General features: G+C 39.2%; 1 protein-coding gene and 1 long non-coding RNA gene across 2 annotated transcripts; one reads left to right on the top strand and one right to left on the bottom strand.

Annotated features, from left to right (window-relative positions):
* Positions 1-13,869: 13,869 nt before the first annotated feature.
* LOC124184673 lies at positions 13,870-14,543 on the bottom strand. The gene is made up of 3 exons (XR_006871236.1): positions 14,424-14,543; positions 14,097-14,178; positions 13,870-13,917 (listed from the first exon to the last, which is right to left on the bottom strand). It is a non-coding gene; the product is annotated as an uncharacterized LOC124184673 (long non-coding RNA).
* A 1,280-nt stretch (positions 14,544-15,823) lies between these two features.
* On the top strand, positions 15,824-19,060 carry LOC124184605 (histone acetyltransferase Tip60). The gene is made up of 6 exons (XM_046574498.1): positions 15,824-16,118; positions 16,221-16,278; positions 16,371-16,439; positions 16,674-17,766; positions 17,897-18,001; positions 18,062-19,060. The coding sequence occupies exons 1-6, from the start codon at positions 16,023-16,025 to the stop codon at positions 18,111-18,113; spliced, it is 1,473 nt and encodes a 490-aa protein (XP_046430454.1). The 5' UTR covers positions 15,824-16,022; the 3' UTR covers positions 18,114-19,060.
* The last annotated feature ends 941 nt before the right edge of the window (positions 19,061-20,001 follow it).

Below are 20,001 nucleotides of genomic sequence, written 5' to 3'. Positions count from 1 at the left end.
CTTCATCCAAAAGCCCAGAGAACCTCGACTCGAGATTCAATATTCTAACCAAAATCCCCGGGGCTGAGATCCAAAACTTTCCAAGCGCTCCGCTTGACGGTTTGACGGAGTATATACGGCACGTCAGGGGTCGAAAATTTCCCGGCTGACGGTAAACTTATAGTCCACGCGCGACGTCGGGGCTCGCACGAGTTACTTGACGGACCCGACGTACTCCCGGCGTAGGTACAGTGCCCTCCAAAAATATACCTAACCGTAAAAAAGTTCGCTTGCTTCTTCTCCCCTAGCGTTATACATACATACGTTACACATAAATTGGCGCGATTGGTCCTGAGATACCGATCGTGTCTCGGTTTCGCGTCAAATTACCGCATCTTCGAGTTTTCGTAATTCCCCTGCCTAAATCAATCCGTTCCGATTGAATCTCCGTACATGCATGGATAACGATCTGGCAAAAATACCGAGTCCATCAAACGATACGGTTAATTTTTAAGCAGTTCGAATCAAATTTCGTTCCACGAATTCTCGGAGACGATCATCTTCTGGGATGGAAGAAAGCGTGAAATAATTCGGAAACCGATGACTTTTCAATGATCGCGTCGGGTGTTTGGACTGACTGTACGTGGAAGGAGCATAGAACGTTCTGTACAGAAGGAAGGGCCCGGGGCTATAGCTTCCCACCCACCAAAACCACCCTCTCGCTCGTCTTATACCGCGTGTGTCGTGTGCGATATGGATATCAAAGTGTTCGGGGTGAGGTATAGCCGAGGTGGAAGACGCGGGGAATTTCGTAAAACAGGACATATCGCGTCAGGCGATCTCCGTTGCGACAAAGATTAGAAAGCAGCGATTACCTTTTCCGGCAAAATTCCGTAGCTAGGTACGACGTGAATTGGATTAAAAAAAAATTGGGACTATTTTAGCGCCGACGATTCGGCCGCGCCGTTGAAATATCGAGTGAAAATACAGACCCCAAGTTGGCAGCAGTGGATTCGTCGGTAGGGCAGCCCTGCCACTGCTCCGTATTTAATATTTAACACGGTTCTAATGAGGAATGAAATCCGGAGAGAGGCGAACGGCTCTCGCCGTTTCGGCCCGTCGCTGAATGTGTACCATATGAAACGTACGCCGGAGTCCCGAGGGATCCAGGTAGCTGCTGTGTGTCGGTAGCCTACATTTTAATGGGCCAAAGTATTTTTGTAACCCTTCCGCTACCTGAGATACTCACCTAACCCTCCGAAAATCCGCATTCGAGATTCAAATTCAAATGAGACCGCGAGGATATTCTAATTCCGGGACCCTTTTTTGCATATCGGTCCCACACAGCTGCCAGGCGTCGGTCCCAAATTATATACTTTCTTTTTTCTTTCTCCTTTTTCCTTTCCTTCTTTGATTCGTAACAATTGAGAATCGACAGTATTCAAATGGAGTGCTATAAGCCGGCGCTCGGCGTCGGTGGCTAAAAATCCTGCGTTCAAACCAGGGGTCGTAAAATATGTATACCGCAGTCTTCGATCGGTTTTGCATAAGGGAGAACGAACGCCGATTCTTACCTCGTCTGTCGATCGGTACACCAGGTCTAGTTCAGAAAAATGCGAAACTGTACTGTCAATATTTGAAAAAAAAATGTATCATGCAAGCCCATATGAGCATTAACCGCGGGAGAATTCATTTTGCTCGTCATTCGTTAATATTAAACGTTGTAGGGTGTTTCGTATAAATTTCAAATTGAAAATCAAAATTCTAATAAACCAAATAATGAAAAAATTAGCGACAAGGGAAAAAGTGAAGTCTACGTTCATTTGAACACCATTGAAAATACAAATCCGCCCGGAGTACAGAAAAATTAAGATCATTTTTATATTGATATATTATTATTATTATTACTACGCAGGAAAGATTCTAGCATACGACAGAGCGTGACATGTTTTCGTATAATGTACTACGTGTACAAGGTCTATCATCGAATAAGAATAGGTGATCTTTGAAATTCCGCGTACATGTATACGGGATGAAAAAAAAAAAATTGGATAGGCGGTGAAACTTGCGAGGCGCGGAAAAGAACCGGTGAAAACCTAGTGGCTGGATGAAAGGAAGTGGGGTGTGTATCTCCTTCTCGTCACTTTTACCATCTTCAAAAGTGTCACAGGCGAGAAGCGATACAGGCGTGTACCGAATACGGTATAGAAAACTGCTTATCACCCCGAGCTCATATTATATGTATGTACAAGATATTCGCGACGTAGGCAGGTTGCTGAAAATAAGGGAAAGAAATTTTTTCCTTTCGTTTCTGCGATACTAAATGCGTATAATAAATCGATCTTCTGCATCGATTATTTTTTTGATTATTTACCATATCGAGGCATCAAAAATATACATACGTGCAGTTTTAAAAGTAATTTCTCAACTGTAGTAATTATTGCAATACAATTGTTTGAAACTGCCTCGGCAAAATCTGTTCAAATTACCAGATCAAGTGTCAAGGGGTCATATTTTCTCACGGTGTGTTGTACACTATATTCAGCATAAAATCATTTGCTTTAGAGAATTCCTGAGCGCGCGAGAGAATGTATGTAATGAATGTATGTATTACATACATTACTTTACACATAAAGCGTCGGCACGATCCTTGAGCGTTACATAAAGTACGTGAAAATAATTAACGTCTAGCCCTATCTTTCCCTTCTCTTTCTTCTTCTTCGTCTTCTTTCGAAAATTAAAGGTACGCGACTGCGAGGCTGAATCCGGGATAAACGCGGTGATTACTAATTATCTCACGGTTTCCGCGATGCTTTAATTATTATCAGATGTATTTATAAGGTGACGTTTGCCTCCGCTGGTTTCAGTTCATTACATCCTTATCCGTTGCATATTGCTTTCATTTTTTACCACCTCACGAATTATGTGTATATTTATATACGCATTCAAGAATATATCAATGAAACACAAGAAAAGGATTTTTTCTTTTTACTCGACCTAACAGACCGATCAAAAAGTATAGGGAAAAGAAATGTTATTTCCAATTTCGAAAATGTTGACAACTATTTGCGTTATCAAATAAAACCATACGTATATGTTCGAATGAACGGAAAATTTTCTTTGCCGTGTTGGTGAGTTTAGAATATATATATATATATTTTTTCATTCCAACACTCAATCGTAGAATAATGAACACGTAACTTTGGTGCGAAGCTAATGAAACTTTCATCCGACCGAAGACTTTCATCAGCAGTCTGAACGTCATGAAAGTACCAATACACCATCAACGTTGAAAGTATAGACTACAGGGCAGCTCACAGCCGTCTCCCGGTTAAAATCCCTACTATTCGAAGAGTTCTAACAATGCATAGCGAGATTCTTGTACGGCGCACACCGCGTTGCCTAGTTTGGTATCCCCGGTACCGAGTTCCGTGTATAACTCGAAACACCCTCCCTCGAAATAGTTTGGTAAATTCCCGTGGGTACATACACGATCAACTATACGCGTATACGTGTGCATACAAACACCTACGCAATATAGTGAAATCCCGGGAACACCCTAGGACCCTTCGTCAAAATGGACGCTAAACCGATATAACTCTAACAGGATTTTCGATCGCGCGGCGGGCGGGGTGAGTCCTTCAAGATGGCTGCTATAAGGGATGGTTTAGGGCGCGCGAGGGTGGCTACAGAGGTAATATATCAGAGGAAACCCTCTTAGGGGCTCGGGCTGGTAGACCGTTACCCCCCCCCACCCCCACCCCACCCACCCTTGCCGCCCTCTCGCCGCCCCCGAGGCCAGGCACATAGCCATGGGGTCTGCTTTCGAAATACCGACGAGGGACACCGAAGGGATGCGGAACGTCGAGGGTGCCGAGCTTGTGGGTGTGGAGTGTCGACCGAGGTGGGGTCGAGGGATGCGAGGGGGGCGCGAAAATGGAGGTGCCTAGAGTCAAACAGGAAGCGTATAAGGGACTCGCTCCCTTCGCCGGCAGAGGACCAAGACCGGACGATTTGCAACGCATAGTTGACGTAGCCGCGACGCGACGCGACGCGACGTCTCGCGTCTCTTAGCTGCGGAAATGATTCTTAACGGCGTTGCGCACCGTGTCACTGACTCAACGAGAAAGGGGGTGAAATGCGGTGACGACCATGGGCGTCGTCCCGAGGGTTGATCGAACCTCGAACCAAATATCTCTTCTAACCGTTCCGATTCTCATTTATTGTATGGTCGAGGTAATTATGCGTCTTCTGTTCGTTACGGTCGTAATATAATTTTGTTTCGTTCGTGACTTCAATATTTTGCTTACCGCATGTTTTAGGATTTGTTCTACGAATAATTATTATAACAGCTTGATGCGCAGGTATGAAGTTTATTCGTCATTGACTTTTTGGTGAAATAACATCTTGTAGAAATTGTTTTCATCCGTTCTCATCGATTTTATTTTACAAGCCATAACGAGTTCAATGACATTTTCTAGCAGTTAGAGATTAAGGGCACAATTATTGGTTCTCTTTTTTTCAAAGTTTTGCCAAAAAAACGCATCGAACTAATTTTCGAACGAAACTGTTGTTGAATTTGATCGATTATCGTGACAAAATAAAATGATTAAACACTGGTCGATAATTTACGATAGCTTTGAACACAATAACGTGTATCGTGCTGTTTTTTCTGCACGAATGATCTTTCATCTAAGGGCAACAACGTCAAAAAAAAATTCATTCCAAGCCTTATGGATATAATGATACTCTTGCAGACTTGGAAGTTGTAAAAACTTGCTATAATTATTTACTTGTGTGTACGAGGAAAAAATTTCTAATACTGTCATCTCATATCTGCACTTTAATCGTCATTTAAAATCTACGGTATACGAATTTTCATTTTCTACCCACAGCCCACACGGTGTAAAAAATATATATATATATATAATATAAATAACGAAAAATACATGATGGGAGAGAAACGTGCGGAAGAAAATGGTTGCATCCGTATTAGCTGAGAGGATAAAGAGAGCGGGATGAAGGCGAGGGATGCATTTAGAAGAAATAGCTGTCGAATTAGCACGGTGGCGGAGAGGGAGAGAAAAAATCCGTCGAGGCGTAAAAGAAAAAACGCGCGACGTCCTGCGGTGACGGAGAAGTGAAAATTGAAAGGCTCGGTGGCTGGCGGCAAAGGTAGCCCGTGTATAATTCGCTCTTTAAAGAACACTTGGACGATAATTAACTACCCCGATGGTATATACATGCAGACATGGCGGCGGCGAACCAGCCCCAACCTATACCCACGGGGTTGTAGGTGTATTCAGGTTTGCGAAGCAGCTCGAATCGCGCGTGCGGATTCGCATACAGAGCCGCACGTTGAAACGAAACCTGAAAAGGTCCTTTTGCGTTTATTTTTAGCATAACCAAGCTGTGGAAAGACACGTGGGTGGCTCGGCTCTAATTAGCACCGAGGGTGACTACCTGCCGCAACAAAACCGGAGGGATGAAAAATCTCAACCCGTACCTCCGTCTCGTACACATGCGACGCGATATTCATCGCGGACGATGTTCGCCCTTTTGCTCACCAGACCGAACCTCGATAACAACTTGATCAGTTACCATCCGAGCCGGTGGCTGACTGCAGCCTGAAGCTGCTGCTGCTGATCTCCCGCAAAATCTCGCTCCGTACGATTAAAATGGTACAAAAAAAAATATATATATATAACAATATATCGCACATGTATGTGCGGATGCAAAGCGTTTTTACGTTTTCATACGGTATGATAATCATCTTCATCCCTCTGCAGAATAAACGCGAATTAATGTAAAGGTTACGAACACTTCCTATAGATCTATAATTCGTAGCTATGAGCTTTTGGAAAACGATTGCAAGCATTACTGTATCTTTTTTTTGTTTTTGTAGAAAGCTTACGTAATTAAATGTTCTCCCCCTCAATAACAAAAATCTCGAAACTCCTTATGCTCAATGAGGAATCTATTCGTTAAACGAACACAATGAATCTGTATAAATTTCTGAATTCCCATCGCATATCGTCAAGTAAAGTGTTTAATTCGATGTAAATGATCCTTTTCCAGATTACCCGCCGAGAAAAACAGGAGAGCCCGAATATCGATCGATAATCCCGGATTCCCGCAATTCATCCCTCAGGAAGAAGGATGTATACGAAGCAAGAAAACGTATATAATAAACACGCGAAACCGGTGACGTTTCCGGTATCACTGATCAGTGACCCGTTTGACATTTTGAGAAAGCCGCTCGTGCAGAGGTCAGAGCTTCTTGACCCTCGCTGCAACTTTTCCAACGGGTTAGTCATGCGATGGGCGCGGGTGCAGCAAAAGACCTTTAGAATGCCACCGAAACTGGTTTACGGAACACGCGACCCTGCACAGCATATGCAAAACTAGGCAAATGTGTAACTACGTTACACATTGTTAACGCATAATAGCCCGTTATGTAATTTGATACAAGCAAACACTCGTCCTCAAGTGAAGAGAACAAAAAAGAAAAAAGGAACTGATAGAAAAGTAGAGAAGAGTGGAGAACGCATTGGGTAATTGTGATATTACGATTTCGCAGACGATCGTGACCTGAGTTATATCTAATACAACCGAAGATGTGAGAATCTAATGCGATTAATCGTTACTATAGGAAAGTACCATAATTATTATACGAGTCAGATATTTGACCAAGTTGAACGTTTGTCGGCGAGTCGGTTATGTACCTGTGCTTATAAGTTGCCGATTTTATACAAATGTATACGTATGCGCGCGTGTAAGTAGACGTATAGGGTGTAAGGGAGAGTAACAACGCCATTAACAATAGCTCTCTAACTTTTGGCAATTCATCTTTCACGCTAATTATTTCACTATATTCGCACCGCGGCTCACACAACAATTATATATACGTATATTCATACATATATGCCTATACAGCGAGCACGAGTAAAGCTCGTGGGAGTAAATTGATTACAATTAAAGGGTTGCGCGCGTGTATTATAGGATGAGAGAGAAGACGGCGGTGACCACGGCTCCTCGCTCATTGGTCTAGCCAAGTTTGTGGCAAGATGGCTGCTACCAACCGCGCGCCCTTCTACTACCCTGGCTGATGTCTTCTCAACCCGCGAAATACTCATGTATATACACACATATATATATACACACGTAACTCAACCTGCAGGTATTCGCCTCCGATGTACCTATCCACCCACCGAGATGCACACGTTCTCCAGGAATAATGCCTTCGTCCTCACCCCACCTCTCGCCATGCCCCGAAGGCCTCCGCAAGATAACTTCATTTCGGCATGACAATTACGACACCTACATTTGTTACTGTACAAGTTTGTAAGAATATCTCGATACAAACGGTCGTTTTGTTCAATCCGACTTTTATCACATTAGACTTTTGGTGAAAAGAAAAGCTCGGAGATAATCATTGAATTTCTATTTTTGGTAATCTATTATACACTACTGCATGATCGCGGCATGATTCGTTAAACGGAATTAAAACCAGTTACCGTCTGATTTTATTAACTATAATTTTTACCTTTTTGAAGAGAAAAGATAATTTATTTTTAATGTATCCTATCGAGAGATAATCAATATTTTTTCCATGTTTATGATAAAATGGATTAAGTAATTAGTCTGACAATACGAAAAAATTTTATTGAGTAGGATATAGGCACTTACACGTACGATATGTCGATGTTGATTTGATATTATTCATGAAAATATACTTCGATCTGCAGAATTAAATCGGTGGTGGTCAAAACATACTTCTACAATTTTTCAAACTCGTTCAGAATTTTGGCAATAATTAAAAATATGTAGCCTCGGTTTTGTTACGAAATTTGCAGCGAAAAGCTTATGGTCTCGGAATTAATTTGTAACCTCCTCGCCCAATATTGAACTAATAGACACATCGGGAACTCCAAAAATACGACCAAAGACTCGTAGGAAAAACAACTGAGAAAACACGTCGGAAACGGATTAATTTTGTAATCACCATCAAATCTTTTCCACTGCGGCACCAAATTTGTTCATAGATAGGACTAGAATATTTTTTCTATTTGTTGCCTCCGACGACACAACGTTTCGGTGGATTATAAGTCACCCTTAAAATTTGCCCATTGTGACATAATTCTTGATGTCGAAAGTAAACATTTCACTGAATTGAATGCACTTGCTTCCATTTTCATACTTATGTACCGTATTAAATTTTTTTTCTTTCGTAAGCATCGTGGAAATATCTAAGCGCGTGGTGGAAAATAATAGTGCGGCTAATAATAATTTTCTTTTTAGCGATAAAGCACGCGTTAAACATGAGAAAAAGGGAGACGGCAAAGAGGCAGGGGTATCTTTAGTAAGTAAACAGAACGTCTTATGAATTTTAAGCGTCGCAAGAGAAAACGTTCTTCCTTTGAACAACCTTTTATATTCAGTATATACATATCTATATACACTGCACCTTGTATACATGCGTACATACACCGAGGAAAGTACGCGGCAAAAGAGGGCAATGTAATTTAGAAAAATAGATGCATAAAGATCACGTACGTATATGCGAAATAGCTCTCAAAGTGTTTCCACCTATATTATATACACATACACATTGTAGTATAATACACGTGTATAAGGTGCAGGTGTTTTACAGAGGTAAACGTGGCGTTTCTTGACGACGCGAGTTAAATTCATTTTCATGCAAGATTAAGGGTGCAGCGCTATTCATTTCATGCATCCAAATCGTCAGTTTCCAGCGCTCGACTTGTGTGCAAAATTTGTAAAGTTTAGAATTTTCGAGTATCTTTACTGGCACGCGCAACGAGAGAACAGCACGACATTTGAAACAAATCATTTTCAATTTCTGCACACACTGAATGATTCCAGAATAAAATCTGTTCGTTGTAATGTATAACCTACACATAGACATGACGAGTAGTTAAATAAATATTTAATTAAATTGAACTAATTCTTCAATAGATTCAAGATACGAAACAATCTTTTTCTTCAAGGTGTACACGATGCGGTAAGAGTATCAATACCTAAAAGCATTGCACAAATTGCAGGTTTCGAAAGTCTTTTTATCTTCAACACCGACGAATCGTCGTAAAAGAGGTGAGAATCATCGTAGCGAACAACATTTTGTAAAGAAATACACACGCAACTTGTGAGAACGAACCTCGAAGAACATCTCGTAACAGTTTGTTTTCATATTGATTTCCGGGCTACGGTATCTAAGCATTCTAAGCAAGTCAGGATTCTGCGCGATGTGCGACACACGTGTGTCTAATGATTTTAGTACACACCGGGATGCCCATGTGCCGTACAAACCTTCGGGGAGTGTGCAGTTATTCGCCCATCCGTTCGCCTACGTAGGTACGTACGAACCAGTCAATGTGTATAAAGTGTGCGAGTTGGCAAGGGCGGGGATGCAGAGGGTGAGGAGTTCGCGAGGAGGGCGAGGAAGAAGGATAGGGGTGGTCTTGTGGGATTCTTAATGGCAGCATGCCTCCGAGGTAACACTAAAGCTATTAAATACACGCCCTCCTCATTTCGCATTGCTCCGAGAAAATTGGTTGAATAATTAATTTAAAAATCAGCGTTAATTCGATTAGAATTAAGCCTGCAGCATGTACGCGACTAATTTTATATTTAACTTGTTATATTTTCCTGCTCTATCTGTGAAATCGCTATCCTTTACCTGTGACAAGAAACTTATAAGTATTTTAACCCACTTTCGTTACGAATTTGTACATTGGCTGATAGAAGGAAAAATTTTTCTACAGAGATAATAATTATTTTAAGCAGTCTCGTTATAGAACGGATTTAAATTAACAAGTTATAATCACACGACATCGGTGCAAGTGCACAGAATAAAATATCGACCGTTGGTTGTAGGTACATTAACGTCTTTTTTTTTTTTTTTTTTTTTTTTTTTTTTAAAGCAAAAAAAAAAGGTTCGCATCGCACGTTGACTCGAAGAATAACACGAGCGTCGTTGGGTGATGTGAACGAGACCGAGCGCCGTTCCCTGAGTGGTAAATGCATTGACAGTGAGAGATAAGGTAAAATTTCCGTGGTAAAAAGAATCGAAAGACAGAGCGTGCAGATAGAGAGTATTGGAAGAGCGGTATGCGTGTAGAGGAAGGAGGGAGGAGGGAGGAGGAAAGAGGAAAGAGGAAAGAGGGAAGAGGGATAGGCAGATCGGAGAGCCACGGTAAAGTAAGAAAAATGTAGGTAAGCCCAGATCAACCCTGCTGATCCCCTTACGTCGTGGCGTTTGACACAGCCGCTAAAATTTTTATTTCGTTCGATTTGGGCTTTCGGGGGTTTCCTACGATCCGATTGGCCGGCCGTGGCCACGCCCTGTACATAAGGGTGCCTTGTACGCGTGAGCACTATCAACCCTTATGTGCTCGATGTGGGTACACTTATGTACTCGGGGACTTCGTATAACAATATATGCCCAGGGACGCATATCTACCGGGTGAGAATTCAATCCGGGTGCGCAGGGTGTTTATTTCAGGATGATATTTTTTTTTTGATTATTCGTGTTTTCTGAATATCTACAACGTTTTCTTTTATTTTCCAAGTTGCTTTTTTTTACGCCGTTCGATTGAACGAAACCAATTTTTTTCAGCAATTAGAGAAAAAATGTCTTATTCTCATATAGTTACTATAGACAGTTCTGAAAAATATCTGTATCGTGTCAATAAGGGTTTGAATGTTGTTAAAATTGCAAGACAATTTTATTAGAGCTACTATTTGGTGGAATTATCGCCGATGATACTAAATTTTCTGACTATAGGAACGTTAAATCTGCTTGATTGGTCTGCGAAATTTTTCAGATGAAAAGGGCCGTAAGATCAATTTATTATTCTACCAACATCAAACGAAAACCACAACAAAAATGATTTCCAGTGTAATACGAAAAATTACTTATCCATTATCAATATATTTGTGAGATTCGATCTTTGTCGATTCTTACATCCATTTAAAAACTTGAAGAAACGATCGTAGCAATCAAATTTTTGATTTATCTACGATAATTCATTAACATCGCGTTAATATTTCTGAACGACGTTGAATTCATAATTGGAAATTCATTTTATCAGCAGCCAAGATTGTGATAAGAATCATTGTAATGAGCAAAATAAAGTATTTTCCATGAATTCCAGTTGTACCCCGAGTTTTGTTTATGGTAATCTGCCACCCTCACGATCTATAGCTTATATTCGCGAGCAAGGTATATAATATGAACCGTCACAGACACTTGACTAAAAATTTTTCTTCTTTATTTTTTGACGTTGGTAAGCTGGTCTCAACTTCAGCGCGATTTAACATAAAATGGAATAATCCCGTAATAAAACACTTCCGGTTCATTCGGAGGTAAACACAGAGGGTTAAAACATCAACACGATGATATTTGGTGAACGTAGAAGGCGGCACATAAATAATTACTAGAAGTAAGCCCGTCGCAGGAATAAATTATAAACAAAGAATAAAGTCAGGTGCGTGTATACCACCGAAATGCACAAGGAAGAGCACGTATCTATATACTAATACGCATTCGAAAATATGTTCTGATAATTTATGCAAGATGAAAATGAATAAACATTCCGCAAGAAATTACGAAAACGATACGTTAACAGCAGAAATCGTCAAGTTACTCTACAGAAAACAGTACAGAGCAGAAAATTTATAGGTAAGTAGGTGCTAATTCCATGCAATTTGCAAATCATTTAAGAGCAGGCAAATAAGAAACGAGAAGCAAAGGAAATGTATGTAACATATCACGAAACAGTTCTTCGCTTCTGCATTTCGCCCTCGATCTTGAACATCATAACATTTGAACACTAATTACGGAGGTGTAAAGTATGCTGCATATTTTTAAAAAAGGATTTTTTTTTCAAGTTGATAACAAACCGCCAACGAATTGTAAAGAGCAACACGATCAAATTGTATTGACTTATAACAGCGCCGACACAGATTTTCGATGTTACCGTCTGTTGGTAATAGAGCTTTGCGCACCGAGTATCCAGTGAAATGTCAGAAAACTTTCAACTTTTACTTTTACATAATACATACGACAAATCAATAATGATGTAGTAAAGCCAAAAAGTCGACAAACATTATGCTACAACAAAATAGGAAAGAGTTAAAGCGTATTGTACTCCATTATGACAGAATACCGTCGCAGGTCGCGTCGATAAAGCTTGGATCCTGGTTCCGACCGACTGGAACGACATGGTACGAGATGCTGGGGGAACTGCGAGAACTGTTATGGAACTAACGTTGTCGCGAGAACGATGTTTAAATTATCTGACTCGAACAACGGAGACTCGGCTTTCCGTGTCGAAGCTTCAAAGTGCGAGAAAAGCTGTCCATGTCGTGTTTGTGGACAATTTTTTGTTCGCGCTTCGCATTTCAGCTCCTGCAATCGCGCTTACTCGCTTTCCTAAGAATTTGATAGCACTCTCTGACATGAAATAGGTTTTTCCAACAGTAAATGCAAGTCGGTTACCGACCCACGTTTTACCGTGCCTACACAAAAGCAATGGATAATACAGAGCATATTTACCATGGTGAAGTTCCACTGTAGTGTGAAACAGATGAGATAATACATAGGATTGGCATGAAGACGGAACAAACAACAAACGGTACACTAACAAAATCTGTGCTTGTCCAACACATTTGCAGTATAGGACTTTAACGCGATTATTGCTGTCTATTAGAGAGCGTTCCTTTTTTGAATCAACATGAATTTTTTTCCAAGAATTATTGAAGTAAGCATTTTTAGTAAACCCTCTATATATCTCATTGTCAATCTACTTTTAAAAAAATCGCTTAACTGCCCTAGAATACAAAACAATACGATCAGTAAAGCAAATACTTCTATATACACAAGATTCTTCACTATTAATATACACTCCACGATTTTTATCTACGCGCTTTGAGCGCCGGCCAACAAATGACACGCTTTCTTTCAGGATCAAAAAGTATCAAGTTGACGCGCAAAAGACGCGACCAGACTTGAAGATTTCCCTACTTGAAAAAAATTACGTCACCTTTTTGCACATACTGGCGAAATGGACGCACAAAAGTTACGATCGCTCGACTCACATCATGTGAATCAATTCCGGGAGTGAGATTGGAAGGGCATGCATTATTGCGTGTTCTGGCGGCCGGCGGTCCTCTTTGACGCGAAGTCTTCGAGTTTTGCCGATTCAGACGATCACAGAGATCAATTGAATTGAACAATAATTGATAATGACAGAAGGAACCACCCAAAAAAAAATGTTAAAAAGAAAGACACAGATACGTACATAAATATCGTGACGGATCCCGAGACGATCACCTACCTACCCGATTACCTATATTCGATCTACGCGATTCTCCATTCTTTACAACGTACATCATTCTTCCTCATTTGCGCTGTGTTCACTGTGACCTACTTTTTTCGTTGATTACCTCTAGGAAGTAAAATGTTTTTGACCCCTGTCTTCTAGCTGCAATGCTATTGTACTTAAAAGAGTTACGTTCAAAAAATGACAATAAAGTATTTTAGACGCGGATTTCAATCAAATTAGTGGCAAGCTTACATTCCCGCCAACCCTATCCCTATAGTTTGTATTACTTTAATGGTTGCTGGTGGACTATCGGTATATGAACTATTTGTAAGATGGATCAGAAATTCCTACGGAATTTGATTACGTTACACTATATCGAACGTTGAAATTGCATTGATTCAATAATTATGTGAATATGATTAAACAATAGTTGGAATATATTAGAACCTCAGATAAATCCACTTAAACCGTTTAAATCGCCATGCTACGTTACAAAGGGGACCAAGGAAAACACCCGTAACCTAAACGCATGCTAACTCACCGGGGTTGCCGAGTAATGGAGAAGTTACTCGGATGTCTCTGCTTCACTCTGGAAAAATAAAAAAATTAACTCGAATTAATTTGGCAAACTGGATTTTCAGTACTCAAATTAATTATTACTGTTATCTTCTTCCATATTTATTCACTGAATGTTACACAAAGACAAAAATTCGTCTCTCAATGTGCCACCTTGAATTATCAAACAATAATTAAGATAAGTATTCTTACCTTCTCCAGGTTGCTCCACACTTTACATGCAGTAGTTCTTGTAGCATCTCAGGTTGAGTGGTGAGGTGACGCCGTATTTACACTGCAATAAGAAAATAACAGAAGATTACTAACACAATATACTTGGACCAGATTTCGTGTGACGGTTTTTTTTTCCATATTATCTCAGTGGTGGCTACTGCTATTAATAAATGACATGTAGGAATGAATAAATGAAAGCTAATGAAATGAGCACAAGTAGTGAGTAAATGCACAAAATCAACGAGCAGCTAAAATCATTTACAATCAAAAGCGACATTATAAACAATAATCATATCAATTACGTACCTTCCAATTTTTTCACTGTAGTGGATGGTTTAGTTTTCACTTTGTTCTCAGAGATCGATTAATCAGGTTACTTTATTTACTTCATTGCTAAATGCGGTTAATGGTGCTGCAGTGTAGTTTGTTCCTGTAATGGGGTAAGATATAACATTTCATTATTATTTTATCGTTTAAATCAATACACGCAGCATTGGAAATGCACCATAGTTTTTATAAAATATAATCAAAAAACTAAACAGCAATAAATTTCAAATAAAAGATCAATTTTCCAGAGTGAAAATAGTGTAAAAGGATAATCAAGGATGAAATAAAACGTGTACCTGTTTTGCGATCTTCCATAACGCTACGACCTGTTCGGTTAGTGTATTTTGTTTCCCACATTCATTACTAAGGTCAAACGATTCAGACTTTAGCTAGAACCTCAATCGATCTCGCTGCAGCTTATTTCTGTAATCAGATGAAAGACCACCCATATGATTTAAATATTTCATATTCAAAATCCATATACTCACGATCAGTGTTAAACGAACGGAATTGTAGTATGTTACATATTACGCCAAGCCTTGGAAAATTTTATCGATTGCCTAAATAATAAAGTGAGAAATAATTTCCATTGTTTTATGCCTGCTACCTTTATGCAATAAATTCATCTGTTCAGCTACCGCATCACATCTTCCAAGACTTATTAACAGGATTTTAGTGTAATTTTAACATAACACCTTATAAGCTATCGACAAGGTCAAGACAATTAAAATCACGAAATAAATAGTAACGCTGTAACGCGTCAACCCTTGTTGCATGGAAGTACGAATCAAAATTCTCAGAAATGCCTCGGTGTTGATAAACAAACGACGATCTGTTGATTCGCGAACGATGAACTGCGCGAGTCACCGCGCTACGCATTATAGGGACGCAAGTACAACTACATGTTAATAACGAAACTCTTTCATTCAGCGTACGTTCCGATAGACAGTTTTTTACGGCAAAATAAATCAAATCATAATTAACGTGCTAAAATTGCATTTTACAAAGGTCCGTTTGATCAGAAATTGAGAGAGAAAATCGCAACAGAAAATTAACGGGACATTCTCTCGTCACAAAAAGCTGGTGAACAGTCAAACGTTTGCCCGAGAACAATCTGAATGTGTCAATTAACTATCTAGAAAACTTCAAAATTTTAGAAAGAACTCAAATCACCTTATGCAGACCAACTATTGCGGTACGAATTCTAGACGATCAACGCACGTGACTCTGTTCCTGCTGCTCGAAAGCGAATGACGCCGCTCACTTACAGAACGAAGTTTCGGGCTGCGCGTGGCGAATGCGCAGAATGCGGCCCGCGTCGTGCAAAATTGCTACTCTCCGTAGCGTCAGGCGTAAATATGTATTCTGTATTTTCTGTACTACAGAATCTGTAACGCATTTCGGAATTAATTAAATATTTCGCATTAACGCAAAATTAATGGAAAGTACGAGATGAACCGCAAACCTTGTCTCTTTACAATATATAAAACTAACAAGATATTACCGGCAACGCTTGCGTTTAGTGAAAGGCTTCTGTTCTGAGCCAAGAATAGCGCTAGTGTCTGCTCCCCGAAGTGTATGAAAACAACATTGTGTTTAGTGACAAGTTTTGGTCAAATTTTGATCAAAATGATCGAGGAACACGATGAGCGGGAGACGATATGTGATTCAGTGGTAAGTAGAGCTGTATTACAACTGCGAAGGATATGAATATTTGACCCCGGAGCCAACGTTGGATGTAATTGTGAATTTTACTAATTCTAACCTCAATTTCAGTCATCACTTGTCGAGGGTTGTCGTTTGCCGGTCAGGATGCAAGACGGCGACGACTGGCGTAAGTTACTTGTAGCCCTGCAAAATTATTTAAAATATTTGGATCTCGTTCCGCTGCCCTCTTCGTTTCTTACACAACGTTTTCTTTTACAGCGCTCGCTGAAATCATCAGCGTCAAAGAGATGCGAGGTGTCAAATGCTACTATGTCCACTATGTGGATTGTAAGTATTCAGTTACTGCAATTAGATGACAGGAAACTTTGCAAACATGAATATTCCATAAAACGTACCTTGGTATTATCATGGAATAGCCAGTTGATTAGCTTTTCTGTTAAAAGTTTACTGTCATTAGCCATGAAAACTTGAACTGTCACTGCAAACTTGATATATTTGAATAGTGTACATTGTTTCCCTTCGATATGCCACTCCGAACAACAGGAAATTAAATTATTTCAGTTAACAAACGATTGGACGAGTGGGTGATGGAAAATTGTTTAGATACGCGGAAAGTTCAATTTCCAAGGCGAGATGGTACAGCGCCTGGAACGGGGGCAGCGACACCAAAAAAACAGATTCCTAGCAGGCCGCCGAGTCCAAACAATGTGATACCTGAGCCGGTCAACGGTTCGGCAGTACTGCAGGCAGCGTTACAGAAAAAAATTTCTAGAAAAAGAAAAGCTACATTCTTAGAGAACGAGGATTCTCAAGAAGCACCACCGCAACCTGTACCTGCGGCTACCGGTCCAAGGTCTACCGGTTCACTGGTAGCGCATCACCACGATGATGTTGTAACTAGGATGAAAAATATAGAATTAATTGAATTGGGAAGGCATAGGATAAAACCATGGTATTTCAGCCCGTACCCTCAAGAAATGGTCAGCCTCCAATGTATTTACATATGTGAATTCTGCCTCAAGTATCGAAAGAGTCGAAAATGTCTAGAAAGACACTTGGCAAAATGTAATTTAAGGCATCCGCCTGGAAACGAAATATACAGAAAAGGCTCGATATCGTTCTTTGAAATAGATGGAAGGAAAAACAAGAATTATGCTCAAAATCTTTGTTTATTAGCAAAGTTATTCTTAGATCATAAAACTTTATATTACGACACGGATCCCTTCTTGTTCTACGTTATGACACAATTCGATAGCCGAGGTTTTCATATTGTGGGATATTTTTCGAAGGAGAAGGAATCGACCGAGGATTACAATGTCGCTTGTATTTTAACAATGCCTCCTTACCAGAGAAAGGGTTATGGAAAACTGTTAATTGAATTTTCTTATGAATTATCGAAATTTGAGGGTAAGACTGGATCTCCGGAAAAGCCACTGTCCGACTTGGGGTTATTGTCGTATAGAAGTTACTGGGCCCACACGATACTAGACATTTTACTAAATGTCAAACCCTTAGTCGAGAATGAAAAACCACAGATAACGATAAACGAAATATGTGAACTGACGTCGATAAAAAAAGAAGACGTCATATCAACGCTGCAAAATTTAAACCTCATTAATTACTACAAAGGACAATACATCGTTACGCTTAATAGGTAAGGAGACAACAAATGATCGATTTCATCATCTTCATCGTCATCTAAACTTCTATGAATATACTTGACATCTAACATTGAACGAAAATTAGTGGAAAAATCATTGAGTTATGATTGTATATTTTCACAGAGATATAATACAGCAACACGCCGCCGCAATGGAGAAGCGTCAGATAGGAATAGACCCAAAATGTCTTCATTGGACACCAAAAGACTGGAGCGTCAGAGCGAAATGGTGAACAAAACTAATATCTTGCAATACAAATACGCTAATGTGATTTAAAATTCGTTTCAGGAATCCTGGAACTGATTATCTACGTCACGCAAGCGTGCAAAATTGTACATAACTCTCGAATTTGTGGGGCTTTTTTTCTCGTTTTAAACCTGCTGTGTCTAGTTTCAAAAATATTGCATGATACATATACACCATATGTATGTATATAATATTGTTAGATGTAAATTCTTATACTTGTACAGATAGAGATCTTGTTAATTATTCATTCCATATGTGTTTTAAGTATAATTGGTTTGCCAACGCTCTTTCTTCTATATTATTTTATTGTATTTAATAATATTTAATAATATAGGAATAACGATAATTAATAATAATAATAATAATAATAATTATAAGACAACGGCCAGAGCAGTTCGACGTCGGTGTGGTGCGCTTGTTATTTGTTCGGATCTTGTATTTTATGGTACCACTCACGATTGCACAGTTATTATATTAATATACAAAATCGTAGAAAGATCATCTATTTGTATGTCTGATCGTCTGTATGCACGGTAGCGTTGAACAGCTCGTGACCAAACTTGAACTGCGTACAACTTGGGCATAAAATAATAAATCTTCGTCTGCGGCATTGAAGAACAAGCAATGTGGTGAACTTGACTAGATTAATGCCGTCAGTAACCGTATAGTAAGAATGAAACAAAAGAAGTATGCTCAAAAAATGCGAATTTTAGTCTCGACAAGGGAATTCAAAGTTTTACAAATACTATTTTCCTTTTATATGATATGGAAATTGCTCTCGTCACTCAATTTATTCCGTTTGCTTTTCTTTTTCCTTTCAAATTCATTGCCCGGCTAGTTGCCCACTGTTTAAATCCGTTAATACCAGCACTGTCTATACGCTTATTTTTAATTACACCTAAGACTATTTTTAAACGTTGTGGTCGAAAGATGCAAAGGATCTTGGTCTGGACATTTCATTCATTCAATAGGTCCAAGTGCACTACCCCATGCATTGATATTAATTTTCTCATACAAGTACGTCGGGCACCAGAAATCAGTGTGGCATGGGGTAAAAAAACAAAAATTATAATAATAACAGTGATAAGATGTCTACAAATTAAGTATGAACCATAATTACTATCTTTAGTTTATTACAACGTTTAATTGAACCCCTACAAAGTGTTTACCGATTGTAGTATAGTGCCATGGCGGGCTATATCAAAGTTGTTATCGATTATCTGTAAATTGTCTTATCATTGCGTATTTTTGTCTGTGTATTAAATTTCACGCTTATAGGAGAAAGGAAGAGAGAGAGAGAGAGAAAGAGGGAAAGAGAGAGCGAAAAAGCAAAAAAAAGAGACGCTATGAGAAAAAAAATTATGATTTACAATAAATCAAGCTCATTTCGATTTAATTCGACTAGTTACTTATGTGGTGGACATCAATTGTTGACAGAAAAAGGAGGAACGAGAAAAAATCCCTTTTTTCATAGATTTAATCTACGAACATTGTCAAAATCTTTCGTCTTGTATTTCAGCAAATGTGAAAGATGTTTTTTTTTTTTAGATTAAGTATTCAATCATGAACGGCGAATCGTAAGATTTATCGACTGATTTAGTCTGTACCGGTGTAAGGGAAATGGAAAATTAAAGGTGAAGATGTACAAACATGTATATTAATTATAATATCAACGAAGCAGTTGCGCAAATTTTGTCGAATATCTTTATACATATAGCTATAAGTATAATTATCTATCTAAATGGCAAATATTCATGAAACCGGACACAGAAATTATTTAATATTGGATAAGTACACATATATATATAATTACAAACACATGTATAAAAAAATTTTAAGGCGCATTATCAATGAACGAAATGACTATTATAGCGATAATTACATTACTCTATACAACTTGTACAGCGATACACTTTGAGAGTGTAAAATTGTAAATAAATGAGATTTTATAAGAATGCTGAGACGGGTCTCATTCCTCTGTA

The sequence above is a fragment of the Neodiprion fabricii genome, chromosome 6 (genome assembly GCF_021155785.1).
Source record: "Neodiprion fabricii isolate iyNeoFabr1 chromosome 6, iyNeoFabr1.1, whole genome shotgun sequence".
NCBI lineage: Eukaryota > Metazoa > Arthropoda > Insecta > Hymenoptera > Diprionidae > Neodiprion > Neodiprion fabricii.
The sequence above is the reverse complement of the archived record's forward strand: the minus strand, read 5'-3'. Positions and strand labels throughout refer to the sequence as shown.

Bases quoted from the DNA above. Each gene is read 5' to 3' on its own strand.
- LOC124184605 (XM_046574498.1), top strand. From the start codon at position 16,023: ATGAAAACAACATTGTGTTTAGTGACAAGTTTTGGTCAAATTTTGATC. The intron at 16,440-16,673 runs GTAAGTATTCAG...AAATTATTTCAG, and splicing joins CTATGTCCACTATGTGGATT to TTAACAAACGATTGGACGAG. The intron at 18,002-18,061 runs GTGAACAAAACT...AATTCGTTTCAG, and splicing joins TGGAGCGTCAGAGCGAAATG to GAATCCTGGAACTGATTATC.